Source organism: Taurulus bubalis, assembly GCF_910589615.1.
Source record: "Taurulus bubalis genome assembly, chromosome: 16".
Classification (NCBI taxonomy): domain Eukaryota; kingdom Metazoa; phylum Chordata; class Actinopteri; order Perciformes; family Cottidae; genus Taurulus; species Taurulus bubalis.
Window position 1 is genome coordinate 11,968,114 of NC_136604.1, and position 14,710 is coordinate 11,982,823.

Consider the following 14,710-nt stretch of genomic DNA (forward strand, 5'->3'; position numbering starts at 1 on the left):
ACAAGCTTCCCTTCATCCTTCGTTTCATTAAGAGCCACGTCGTATTTTCTTTTTCTGTTTTCTTATCGTTCAATACTGCCTCCCTCCTTTTCCATCCCTTAACTTCTTTCCCTAAATCTATTCACACATCCTGCGTAGCCCACTGCCATTGTCATAAATTGACAAAAGGACCCAGACTGGAAAATGGAAGCAGAGCACCGAGTCCTTGCTCTGCACTTGTGAGAGTGCTAGAGACAGTATCTATCTACATTCCCCTTGAGAACACAATAAAACTCATCGCAGAAGCAGCGAGACATGGGAGAGATGAAAGAGAGAGAACGATGAGGTGAAAAAAAGAGAAATGCACAATGGCACTGTTGCAAACAATTGCCATTAATGGCATCATCTTTTCCCCACAGAGATTGCGTTGAGGGAACATAAGCTCTGTGTCGATGGTGTGCTTATAATCCACTGAATGTTTTACATACACTATGTTACTAAAGTGGAGGAAGTTACTTTTGTGATAACGATGCACTGGACGAAGTGCATGACAGTTGAAAGATATGTCGGCAGTAAATACACACAAGTGTTTTTCACGTGTATCCTTTGTGTTTCCCAGGAACTAGAGACCGGGTAGAAGTAGCAGTCTGAACACAGACCGGAGGAAAATTTGTCAACTTTAGTCGTTTAGTCGCTTATTTAGTTTCAGCCAAAATGCCTATAAGTAAATGAGCAATAGAATACAGCCAAATCTTTTAATTTCTGAGATGCTATGAACGGGCTTTGGTGCATGCCTTGTTCAACCATGCAGTTCAAGTGGACCGGTTGTTATCACCGAGTTGTAAACGTAGCTTCTGCTCTGTGCTTTCACGGCTCTGCGGGCGAGATGACTTCCAGATGGTCTGGTGAAAGTGTTTGCCTTAGGTTACTGCAGGCCAGCCTGCCTGGACCTTTTTCAGCTGAGGGAGAGATAGAGATGTGTGTGTGTGTGTGTGTGTGTGTGTGTGTGTGTGTGTGTGTGTGTGTGTGTGTGTGTGTGTGTGTGTGTGTGTGTGTGTGTGTGTGTGTGTGTGTGTGTGCGTGCGTGTGCGTGTGTGTGGGCAGACCCAACTTTCTTTGCACACACACACACCAATCAACTAGCTCTAAACTGGCTGGTTCTCGTCCATCACACTCCACTGCTGGCTGTGCTAGTTGTTCTTTAAAGCGGGGTCCAAGGATCGTTCGGGGCCCCTGAGGACACTCCAGGGGGTCCCAAGCAAAACTAAATAAATAACCTTGTTCATGTATGTAGTTAAATGTGTAGGCATACATATTTGGATATAATAATACATTACTACCGAAAGTAAACAGAGATGTAAAGGTTATCTTTGTTTCCCTCAAAAAGTAATTTCAGTGTAATTGATTGTGCTCATGAACTAGACGTAAATGCAACTTCCTAAAGAGAATAATGTCCCCAATTTAGTGCAAATTTGAACTAGATTTCCGGGAAATGTCCCGAAAATTTTAATTTGTGCACGATTTCATCCTCTGATCGGGATCGGCAAGCTGAGATTGATTTGGAGATGACAGATTGAGGTTGCTATAACATTACTGTTTTTCTCTGCATATAAGTATTTCCCAAGAAGGGAGCGATGCTTTAGTGATGACAAAATCTCGGTGTCATGTGTTTTGTTTCTCAGTCAAAAATAAAAACTTTGAGGTTGTTTTTTGTGTGGCATTTTTTGACAGAAAGAGAAATTGTGTCCATTGGAATTGCATTGGGATTTGATTTAATTGAAGCCAGTATGGACACAGAGGAGACATTTACCGAGGTATGATGCAGACAGAACAGAACACTGTGATGTTTTCCTTCAATTATCGACTAACTTTCTGCGTCCTTGTGTAAACAAAAAACCTCGGGGTGATCTCCCTGAGCCCTTGACGTGAAGAAGCTTTGGTGGCCGCTGGTACAGTAGAAAACACTTCGACTTGATATGACCCCGCTTTTTCCAACCTGTTTTAGGACACACAGATGCTGCTGCCCAGTCGCCGCCTCCCCCTCCTCAGCAGCGCCTCGGCACCGCCCACCGCCACCTGGCTCTGCTGCGCACCGCCGACTGGAGGCAGAGTGCTGCTACTCCTCTTCCCCACGCCAACGGAGAAGCAGAAAACAAGAAGCCCCTTTGACCGAGGGTGTGTGCATGAATTTCTCTCATATGTAAAAAAAAAAAAAAAATAAACAAAAAACGATTTCTACGATCTCGACCGACTCGACGTTTAAAAGGATTTTAGAGGAAAGTGCGAAAGACGGATAGGAAACCAGACGGGTGCCCTGCGCACTGCTGCATTCTCCCTCTCCATCTCTGTTTCATCTCTCCTCCTTCTCTGTATCTGCGCTTTTACAAGACTCCCGGTTTCTTCCATCCTGCCTATCCCCAGTGACTGATCACTTGTACCCAGTGAGCTTCCCTTCTTCTTTTGTCGGAGTTTGAACCACATTCTGAGCTGCTGGAAGTCTACCGCTTGAGCCCTTGAGAGCTGGCTGGACTCTGTAGCTTTTCTCTCCGATACAAGCGGATCATCGAGGGGACCTTGCGCGGAGTCAAAAGGACTGGAAATTATTTAGCCCTCACATCAACGTACCGCATGGTGGGAATTTCTGCCTCTTTTCAGTGTAAGTGGCCGCTCTCTTGCTGTTGTGATTTGTTTCATTTATTACGCCTTGAATGAGCATTTTGAGCTCTCATATCCGCGTGTGCACCAAATTAAGAAGATAAAAACATGAAATAGCTGCTGGTCCACTGTATAATTTTACATTTATGATTTGTTTCATTTGTTTTAATGTTAGGGGTGCACACGCTGTTGTGCTCCAGTGGTAGACGTGGACTTATGTGTGTAAAAACACAACATATGTCGGCCTATAATGACATAGCTTTTTGTATTTATTTGTATTGTTATGTTCATTGTCTGAGATGAACTGCTATGACAAATGTATTGCAGGAGCGAACAAAGCGTGTCTGTGCTATGGGAGAAGCAGGCTTAGCAATGAAAATAGTTGTTTTATTAGTTGAGAAATTGAAGTTGAAGAGCTAGATCCTAACATTACACAAGTGACTCATTTAAATATACACTTTAGGAAACAAGTTAATTGTTGCGTTATTAGAAGAATAAATAGCCTTCCTTTCAATCCTTTCCCTGAATTATTGGTTCAGTTTGTTTAGTGGACTCGCAGCTGCCCCTGCGTGTCTCCATGAAAATCGGATATCAATTCATGAGCTTGAACCTATGGAGAGTTGCTCTCGGGCAACAGGCAATCACGGATCACGTTTGGTGACTCGCTTTCGATCTGCCTATCATAGCAAAGTGAATATCATCTGATAATCCCCAGAAAGCATGGGCACTAAAACGTGTGTTTTACAGCGGGGCGTGCATCGCCACTCCTCAGCACGGGATAGACAATAATGTGCCACGAAGTGCTGAGAGCATGCATGTTTATCAAAAAATAAAACACAAGCTGAAATTCACAGATTTGACTGACTGAATAGAATATTCCTATTGAATGAAAATGGTAAACTATTTACTAAATAAGACACATTGTCATTAGTGACATGATTCTGTTCAAAGACATTGTGGTAAGATACTTAGATGCAGCGACTTTGCATCCCTGTGCTCAGTGAGGAGCTTCTCTCTCTCTCTCTCTCTCTCTCTCTCTCTCTCTCTCTCTCTCTCTCTCTCTCTCTCTCTCTCTCTCTCTCTCTCTCTCTCTATGCTCTCACAGAGACACTTTGCATTTCAGAGTTTGCATTTGAAAACATCCTCCGGAGCTCCGCCACTGACTATCACAAGCTCAAATCCATATGAAGTTTCCATCTTCACCCGCTGCCACATAACCGAAAAGCGCAAAGAAAAATAAAGCTTCTCTTTTTTTTTTTATGGAGTGGCGAACGGGTGAAATGAAAGTGTTCGGGCTATATTTTACTCCAGTGGGAATGTGTTCCCCCCGACTGAGGAGAGAGCAGACATGCGGGTTGGGGAAGGAGACGGCTGGGGCTCGACATGCTGTCGATGCCCGCCTGTTCTCACGGCTCGGATTAGAGAGGGAGGAAAATATCTCCTGTAAACCCACAGGGCTTTGGGCATTTTTTACGCATGCCGATCAGTCCCATGCAAAGCTTTGTAGGCATCCGAGAGAGTGATTGTTAACTCCTCCAAAAAGCGTGACCCACTGCAGATGTAGCCTTCGCACAGTTACATATAGATACAACGGATACGTGTTTATGAGCAGTTGCATTGAGGTCAGACACTTTTCTCATGTCTTCTGTGAATCCATCACACTAGACTTGCATTGGGTTGTCATGATGATTTAGCCTTATAGAGTTAGTATAGCCTATTTAAGTGATCCAAATGGAGATGCAATATTTGGAGTTTTTAATTATCAGTATTAGCTATCATTATTTACTGCAGTGGTCATTCTATTTTAATTGGTTAACCTGACCCTCATTTATTGTGTCATCCATTGTTGTTTTCTATTCTGTGACCACTGGGACTTCCATTAAAGTGGTGACTTGACTGAAAAGACCATTACCTGGAGTGTGTGTGTTTACAGAGATAAAGTGTGAGAGAGAGAGAGAGAGAGAGAGAGAGAGAGAGAGAGAGAGAGAGAGAGAGAGAGAGAGACAGAGGGACAGAAGGAGTAAATGAAAGGTAAACAGGGCTGGTGATGAGGGGAGAGTAAATGATAAGTGCTGTTTGCAGGTTATCCCTGTGTTTGTGTGTGCATTTGGTTGCACGTGTGTGTGTGTGTGTGTGTGTGTGTGTGTGTGTGTGTGTGTGTGTGTGTGTGTGTGTGTGTGGCTGTGTTGCTGCATCGTCCGTGCTAGCTGTATAAACAGACTTGTATTAACGTTAGCTGCTAACTCTCAGTGGTCCAGGCTCTGCAGCATCAGCGAGCACTTCCAGAGGCCATCTGTCCAGCCACCAGCCTGCCTCACACCTGTTCCCCCGCCCTCCCTCTTCCACCCAGCTCTCAGGCTGTAGGGTCAAATGCATCAGACCGCCACTCACAGAAACAGACGTGGCCTTGCAAAAAGGATGGCAGCCATTTTATTATCACCTTCATACACACACTTAAACACTGGCGCACACAAGCACAGAAACACGGGTATACATGTTTGGCAAGTTGAAAAAGAATGTCGTCTTTTTTCTTTCAGTGCGTTTTGATGCAAAGAGCTAATAGCTTGTAGTGTATGATACATTCAAACACCGCTTTTAGATCGCAGCCTCAAACAATAAATTACTGTTATTTTAGAGAGAAAACACGGATTTCTCTTTTGGCACAGAATCATATCGAGGCTCCAGCTCTGTGATGTGATTACAAAGCACTTCTTTTAAGTATGACACGCAGACGTTTGGATGCGGTCCAGGTTTGTGGTGAATAAGTGATGATGACTCAACATAGTTAATATGCCGGCTACATTGTGAAGCCCCCTTGTGTTTTTCTGTATTAGCAGTAAGGCACTACTTTCTCAAAGCTATGTTGATGCAAATACTCTTCCACCAAAAGACATAGGCTTTGTTTTGAATGATGCCCAGAAAAATTGCATCGCCTTTATTCAAGGTGGTTGAGTTGCAAAATAATCAGCTAAACACAGCTCTTGTTGTTGGTTTTGTCGAGCATACAGAAGCAAACACGAGCTACGTTATTCATGGGCTGGCGACATATGATATAAATGCTGTCAAGAGTAAGACAGGTTGGTTGTTGTTTGGTTGTTGCGTATACTTGGAATAAGTGAGCTTTCATGGTGCTCAGTTGGCTAATATATCGGAATATCATGTCACTGCAATGTCCTGGAGTTCAATGTGGTTTCAATCAAGGTTTGTTTGACATGTCACTCAAGGAAAAACAAGAAAACATATATTATCCATCTTTCCTTACTTCTGTTATTGCATGGTGTATAAAGATGGTTGACTGGATGAAGATGGTTGAGCTTTTTGAAACAGGCACAGGTTTCATTTGAAGCAGCCATGCAATCAGGGGACAAATGTCAGCAGTCAAATTGGATACTAAAACCACTGTTCCATGCACTCCTTCAAGATGTATAGATCTGCTCTGATTATTCAGAGCCATCTCTTACCAAGTCCCAGAGTGAATTATGGAGAGAGTCGATGTGTATGTGTGTGAGCATGCACCTACACACACACACCCTTGTAGATCAATAGGCCCATTGATGGTTATCAGCGAGAGGGCAGTTCTCTTCACTGCTTATTGAATTTCATCACCCATGAAAGAGCAGCAGCGGTATAAAACGACTCGCATATGTGTGGGTCTGTATATGGATTTGTGTGCAGGTGTGTGTGTGTGTGTATGTATGTGTGTGTGTGTGTGTGTGTGTGTGTGTGTGTGTGTGTGTGTGTGTGTGTGTGTGTGTGTGTGTGTGTGTGTGTGTGTGCTCGCTCTCTGGCTCTCACAAAAGCAAGAGGTCTATGTTTTATTGTAGTTGTGAGTTGGCCTTTACAGGGGCTTATTTAATGTCAAAGTCAACAATGATCACTACAAACTGATTTTATTGGCTTTGTTCGTGTTTTTACTCCAGATAACGCGAGACTTATAGAGCAAGTGAAGAAGACGCCAATAGGGCAGAGTCTGACGATTCATCATGTTTCAAGGACACAGATAATTCTTCACAGGTTTTTGCACTTCAAGCCATCCAGGAAACAAATGGGAAATCATCTTTATAATCAGTTCCAAATCCAACGTTGACCTTTCCTTTCCTTAACTGTCGTAAAAACAGTAATATACAGTAGAGACAGCTGTAGTAGTAATTCTAAATACAGACGGTCGACTGCATCTACATTATAGTTCAGGGTTCTTGGACTAAAACACACTGATAGACATGTGCAGGACAACATAAACACACACATACGGCTCTATATAGACTAGGATTGAGTTGTTAATTAACTTCACTTTCTCAAACTGTATCGCACACAGGCAGACCGCAACACACACACACACACACACACACACACACACACACACACACACACACACACACACACACACACACACACACACACACACACACACACACACAGAATCTCTCTTAGGCTCCTTCTCATGATGTCCCTCACGCTCTCTCTCTCTCTCTCTCCCACTGTTTATTTTCCTGTCTCCATCTGGAGTCGGCTGATATTGTAATCGCCCTAATGCACATTGCCTTCCGCTCACACACACGCATACACACACACACACACACATACACACACACACACACACACACACACTCACACACATACATACAATGTGCCATCCTGACAAGCCCCTTTTCTTATTCCAAAAGATAAGCCACTGGATGTGATTCTGTGACTGTGTGTGTGCGAGTGTAAGTGCACATGCAGGTGTCTATACAGTGTGTCTAATGAATACAAAGGGACACACACAAACGTGTGTTTCTCCCTGCACTCCGGCAAAGGTAACGATATTGAATGGGCACTTCTCAGTGATGCGGAGCGGCGATAATGTGGCTGAGTGAAGATGTTCCCCATTATCTCTCACCTCTTCAATATTCACCTGTCACACAATTTACATTTAAAATGTAGTAGTAGAAGTGTGTGTGTGTGTGTGTGTGTATGTGTGTGTGTGTGTCTGTGTTTTTGCATCTCTTTTGTGACTGTCGTATGAAAAGGAAAAGGGTGTACATGTGTGGGCACATGTGGAAAGAGATTACCGCGCTGCCATCTCTAATAGCTTTTGTTTTGTGATTCAGGAGAGGTTTGGGTTGGTGGTGGTGGGAGCGTGCGCATACACACGCGCTCACACACACGCTCACACAAATGCCGAGGACACACAGACAGGTTTGATTGATGGCGAGTATGAGCTGTGAAACTGTGCGATTAGGAGCCTTTTTTTCTCCCTATAGTTCACGAGAGGACAATTGTTGAAGAATGGACCGGCTTGCTTTGCTGTCAGTCCATAAAACCTGACCATAAAAGTCCTTTCGGCCCCCGGTGTGTGTGTGTGTGTGTGTGTGTGTGTGTGTGTGTGTGTGTGTGTGTGTGTGTGTGTGTGTGTGTGTGTGTGTGTGTGTGTGTGTGTGTGTGTGTGTGTGTGAGGAAGGGAGGTGGAGGGCTAAGCGCAGACAGACAGCTCTTAAAACAAACAAAAAACAGGCAGGCAGAAAATCTGACAAATTGACAAAAAAGAGACAAAGAAAGAGGAAGAGGAAGAGAAAGAGGGAGCATCAGGGGAGAAACCTCACTTCAGCCCCGTCATGCTTTAGCGCTTTTAATCACCTCAACTGAGGTTGCTTCCTCCATAAAAATTCTACATTGTTAACGTTGACCTGCATGAGCATGTGAAAATAATTCTCTTTCAACCCTTCTGTTACTGTTTTAAAAGGACATAATTTACGATCGCCGTCCCTGCTTATCAGCTTGGATGCCCCTCATATTTGATTTACAGCTCGGTTCTCTCTCATTAATTTTGATGTATGGATTTGGACGATACACTTCATGAAAAGGGCAGTCGCCGGAGTGTAGGCCCGACTAGCCTGGTAAAAAGAAGTGTAATTAAGACCAGCAGACGGGGGGGAGAGAGAAAGAGAGAAGTGCAGATCAATAAATGCAGACAGTGGACCCTCGGTTTTTTTCCCTCTGACTATTGACGTATTCAGTCAATTACAGCCAGAGAGAGAGAAGACGGAGGGGTGGTGATGGTGTGTGTGTGTGTGTGTGTGTGTGTGTGTGTGTGTGTGTGTGTGTGTTTGCATGGGCGCATGCGTCTGCTGACATATTGTGAATGTCTGAACCCATATGTGTGGCAGCACATGTGTGTATGTGTGAGGAGAAGCAAACAGCCAATACACATCTGCATTTAAGATGTGTTTCTTTAATAACCGTAATAAAATGCAGTCGACAACTGCAGAGCAGACCGAACCATGTTGTTTTAAGACTTCCAGTTGCTGCAAGTCTTTTATCTACCATCAGCAGCAGACAGACACAACTAAATCATTGTTTCCTCTACTTGCTGGTTAAAATCACACCACTGCAGTCAAATAATGAGGCTCTTTTCTTTTTGTGGTTGAATTTGACTTGCATGATGGGTATTGTAGGAAGAGAGGGCTTCCAGCTGTTGTCAGTTAGTGTCACAGACAAACAGGGAGAGGGGACAATGGGACAAAGGCCACTCGCTCCCTCTGATTGTCTTGTTGTCAAACCGACAGCAGGTGCCTCAAATGATAAACGCAGAGTGTCAATTATTTCGAGGAAGGGCCATTTTGGAAATTGGTTCAAAGAGAGAGAGGCACAGGAGACAGTGGGGGTTACATAAAGAAATGAAAGGAGCTGGGCCATTTTCCCCAAATGGGGACAAGTAAAAGCCCTATTTTGTTTAACTTCTAGTGCATCCTGTCTCTAGTATTTCCCGCCCCACATCCACATCCAACCTTCAATAGCCTGAATTGTTGCTCGCCACCCCGCTAAGTGTTTGTATGCTCACAGTCGATAAAATCTTCGGCAGGAACAAAATTACAGTCCATTTTATCGCAACAAAATGATATTTGATGGCATTTCTACCTCAAAAAATAAGAAGATTATGTTCAGAATAATCACACTTACTGTTTACTTTCTCCAAGGGGATAACAAAAAGTCCTGGTTTTCTGTCTGAAGGTGGTGGTTAAGTAAAGAAAGGGGGAGTCGTGAGGATTAGGTGTGAGGCTGCAGCTGTGTATCAATGAATTGATAGAGATCTATCTATATTTCTATCTATCTATCCATATATCTATCTATCTTTCCAACTTTCCATCTATCCATCTATATATCCATTGATCTATATATCTATATATCTATAAATCAATTTATCTATCTATCTATCTATCTATCTATCTATCTATCTATCTATCTATCTATCTATCTATCTATCTATCTATCTATCTATCTATCTATCTATCTATCTACACATATATTTGTCTGTATCTGTTCCTGTAGTGTCATCTGATATACATTCATGACCCCAGCTGCTCTTATGGATTGGCGATTGACAGCCCTTTCATCAAAGCATCTGTTCCTCCCCTCTGTCGTACTCTCACCATATGGACATGTCATCCTCAGCTGCGCGTTTCATAGTAGCGTAGATTATGTGTCTCCATGGTAACCAAACTCCACTCTTTAGAAATATGATATGAATTATGTTTTTGGCCCCACATGTGCAGGATGTCTGCACACACAAAGCGGTGTCTGCATTGCAATGTACCTTGACATTTATAGTGTTGCATATCGAGTTAGTCGGCGTGATACTGGACTCATGCAGATTTGGGCTCATACTGCGGAACTCTCTGAAGTTTTATGGCTCCTGCAGTGTACGGACATGTTGTCTTCTCTGCGCGATAAAGCCATTTGTGGAATCTCAGATTTTTTCCAGGATATAACCAGTTCCAGATTGCGGCAAAACTCTTGAGTCTTGGTAACACTGAGAGAACGTGCAGAGCAGAGGAGGGAGAAGGGCTCTCACGGAGCAATAAAAATCCAGGAGAGAGCATAAATCCATCTCCCCTTGTAAGGTCCGAAATTTCTTTGCAGATGTTTCAAGATGTTTGGCCAGAGTGACGGTAATTTCTTGCACATCTGTCTTCCCTCCTCCCCCTATGTCTTTTGTGTCAACATCTGGTTTTCGGTGAGGCAGAGAAACAAGTATCCTTTATAAGCCAAGGGTTCCCAGTTCCCCCTCTGCTTGTGCTATTAACTTATCCTCAACTACTGCTCTCTCTCTCTGTGCACACATACTCACATATGCTAACTATTAGAAAGTCATACCATTCAGAAAATGTAATAACTTTCACTGAGAGGGGGGGAGATAAAGTATTTTGGCTTTTTTTGTTCTCTCTTCACTTTTTCCATGACTGCAAAGAATTTTGGTTTCTGGTTTTTATGCTTCCCTTGTGAAAGGACACATTATTGCTTATAGTTGTTCGTTTGGGGATGCTTTAGTGAGAGGAAAGCCCCTTCCCCTGAAGCGTTTGAGTGGGACCCTTGGGTCTCTGTCTGCACCTCTACTACCCATTTAGGAATGAAGAGAATAGAATCACGGACCCATCCAATAACTTAACAAGAAGACATGAATTGACACAAACATTTTGCTGCACACTTAAGCAGTACAGCAAAATTAAGATCTCAATTTGCTATTTCCTCTTTGGCAATATTAAATTGTCCACATAATAATTCACAGCTGCGCTTATTGTTTCGCAGCTGCAACGTTATGTTTCCGAATTAAACCACCTCACACACAGAGCTGAACTGCACGTAGTACAGTATGTAGACACACATACACACACACACACACACACACACACACACACACACACACACACACACACACACACACAGTAATCTACAAACAGACACACAGGTGTGCACTCTCTCACATGCTCACAGACAGTAAGAAATTGAATATGTCGACAAAGACAAGCAGCTCAGTATGGTAAGGTTATCAATCTGAAAGCATGCAGAGTGTGCTTTGAGTGTGTCATGTTAGGTGGTGTGTTTTTGTCAAGGTGAACAGTGTCGTGTGAACAGACCTGAATACGCATACACACATACTGCAAGTTCAAAAATACTAATTTTTGATTCAGTTTCTTGAATGCACAAACATGCACACACTCATTCCACCACATACCCATATATTCTACGTTTGTCATTCAGCCGCTTAAAGGCATGCTGAGTTACCGGCAATTATGTTCCATTAAATCAGGGGTGTTATTGTAACACAACACCAGTTCATCGAAGTGACAGGTTTCCCTTAACATATAGTTTTGGTTAAGGTTAGCAACATAATTCAGATCAGGTGACATAAATACAAGTTAGAATTGTATTGTTAGGTTGCAAACAGCTACAACAGATTTGGAGACAAACCTCTTAAATTCACACGAGCAGGGTCTGTATTTAGATACAACAAGTCTTTGGTTTTGCTACTTTGCCTGAGGCTACGAGACAAGAAAAACATGCAGCCACATGCGGCAGATGCCCCTAACTGCCAAAGACGCTGATGCATTAGTCGTGCAACGCCCCGGGCCTTTGCCTGATAGGACAATAACAAGACCAAGTCACTAGCTGATCAAGGGTGGACAACACACACACACACACACACACACACACACACACACGTTCAAGCACGTGTGTGTTTATCCTGATCCAATGTTTGTTTACCATTACCATTGAAAAGGAATTACACTGAATACACTGTTGGTTTAAATAATTCATGATAATTTAATAATCAAGAAATTAGTTTAGCATTAGATAGCCTGTGTCTACTATATATTTGACGTAATGCTTCAGAGTTTAGGTACCAGTGCTCAGTTAGACCAGTGTGGGAACAATCAAAAATGGGACTCTTGTGTTTTGGAATAAAAGCCAGCTTATTAAAGCATGTGCGTGAGGTCTATGTGTTTGTGGCTCTGATATAAGCCTGCTTGCCTTTGCCAATTGGAGAACAAGACCCTGGAAATTGGGGAAATTGGGGAAAGTGGGAAACGGAGAAAATCAAGTGGGGCACATTTGTGAGTGACTCTAAACCGCTGGAGACGGCTGCCAGAAGCCACCGAGTCAAGCGGAGGGAGAGATGGAGAGAGAGAGAGAAAGAGAGAGAGAGAGAAATATCCCGAACAAGATGGTCAACAACCTTCACGAGTTTCCAAATTGTTGAGCCTGGATACAAGCTTCAGCTTACAGACTTCTAATGTGTTTTTGAGATTCTCTGTCTCTCCTTTAGACAGCCATTAATGCTAAACTGCCTCTACGTTGGAAGCATTTCCGCATTTGAGGAAAAATAACATACGGAATCTGTCAACCTATATTTAACTTGTCCATGTGAAGGAGTTCACATAGCCAGTCGTAACCACAGCTACATGCGAGCCACATTATACACTTTATATAGCTGCTCTATTGTATTAGAAAATTATAGTACAACTGGGGATTAAGAAGTTGTGGAAAAATACTGTATTTATGGTATGTGGAAGAAAGTTTGTAACAGCCTGCAGCTAAAAAAAAGCGTCTTTGCTTTTCAGATGATGTGAGGCTGCCTCATTTTGTGAGATAGATGGAGACATACAGTTGTTGATAAGTGAGGAAAGATAAACCAGCGTATGCACACTGGAGTCACTTTAAATATAGTCTTCTTACATCCAACGTGCGAGTGTTTTCATTCACACCCTGCAAATTAAGTCAGGATGTGCATTTGAATGTTGAGGAAAATTACATCATCAAGAACACAAATTCACAGATCCTAATAAAATAATTAATTTAAAAGGTGCTTTAAGAGGTACTCAAGGTATATGCACACTCTGACATCCTTCCATCTCTCAAAAAGCATAAATTGTGATACTGCTGAGTTCGGAAAGGTTGTACAGTGTCTCTCTCTCTCTAGCGTCTCAGAACGGCAGTAATGGTGCACTTGTGCCAGAGGAAGAAGCAAGGACATAATGTTTCATTTTACAAGCCAGACACAGGGCCAAAGCACAAAAAAAGAGATGCTGTACTTACTGCCGATGTGTTCAATCGATCGTAATACGGGAGTCACAGATGTATACGTTGAGTTAGTGGTCACTTTATTTGTGGTCCCTTCCTGTCACAACTACACTGAAAGAAAATCTACCTTCCTGCTCTATTGGCCTTTTTATTTCCTTTCTGCCGTCTTCCATTGTCTCTTTTTCCCTGTCTTGTATATATGTATATGTGTGTGCATGTGAGTAAGTAAGTATAGCTTTATTTAGCACTTTTTAAAATACACAGTTACAGTTTGACAGACGGGATAACACATGTGCTCCTCTTGTTGTCATGGAAACAGTGGCGACCGAGTGTGCGTGTGTGTGTGTCTGCGTGTGTGTTTCACCCCCAAGACCCCAAAAATAGTGTGCATATTCAGTCAGGAGGATTAGGACCACATTCAGACTTCCCTCTTGTTCTCACTTAATTCACGCCTTCCACTTTTTAATGTTTGTCTCAATGACTAACTGCCATCAGGAATTTCAGGGTCCACGGCCGCTCTGGTTTGACTCACTGTTTGATGCCCCAGACCATGTCTGAAGAAGCAAGATAGGACAGTCTGCTTACCCAGGGAAGCAGGCAGGACAGTGGGGTCAGGCCCAAGGTCATCACCACCCTCGTCCTCCGTCAACTATCCTCCATCCACCTTCAATCCAACAACTACATGTTCCAACTTTTATTACCTGAAAACAAGCAAAAACATCCTGGCTCAACCTGGCTGAGTATAATGTGCGTGCGTGAGTGCAAGTTTGTTTTTGCATGAGAACAAGACGTTTATCGGAACACTGCAATACTGACTGTGATATGGGCACACACACACACACACACACACACACACACACACGCACACACACACACACACACACAAACGTTGTCCCCCTCACACACATCCTGACCCCGACCAGCCAACCATCCTCACCCCTCTCTTCTCCATTGCTCTCGAGGCTCCCATCCTCCTCCCCCCGCTTCCAGATTCCCCTTCTGGTTCCCTTTCTGGTTCCTGACCACCGAGGCTATCTCTGGATGGCCGGCGGTTCCTCTCATTCTGCCGGCCCATTGTGTGGTGAGTTGGGCTGGGCCCTGGGCCCCGGGGGCCGGGAGGGGAGCCAGGAATGATCTGGTTCCTGTTGCTGTAGTTAAAGGAACTGTAGCACATTTCCATTAGTCCATCATAACTCCTGTGAAACAGATTTGTTTGTGCAATTTTTTTGGTGGAAAC

General features: G+C 43.3%; 1 protein-coding gene across 1 annotated transcript in view; it reads left to right on the forward strand.

The window, feature by feature from the left end:
* Positions 1-2,607: 2,607 nt before the first annotated feature.
* runx1t1 (RUNX1 partner transcriptional co-repressor 1) overlaps positions 2,608-14,710 on the forward strand; it is a gene marked incomplete at both ends in the record, with an annotated part of 54,380 nt that continues 42,277 nt past the window's right edge. The window contains one exon of the mRNA XM_079231591.1: positions 2,608-2,635. Within this exon, the coding sequence (XP_079087717.1) occupies positions 2,608-2,635 (28 nt within the window). The remainder of the gene's footprint in view (positions 2,636-14,710) is intronic.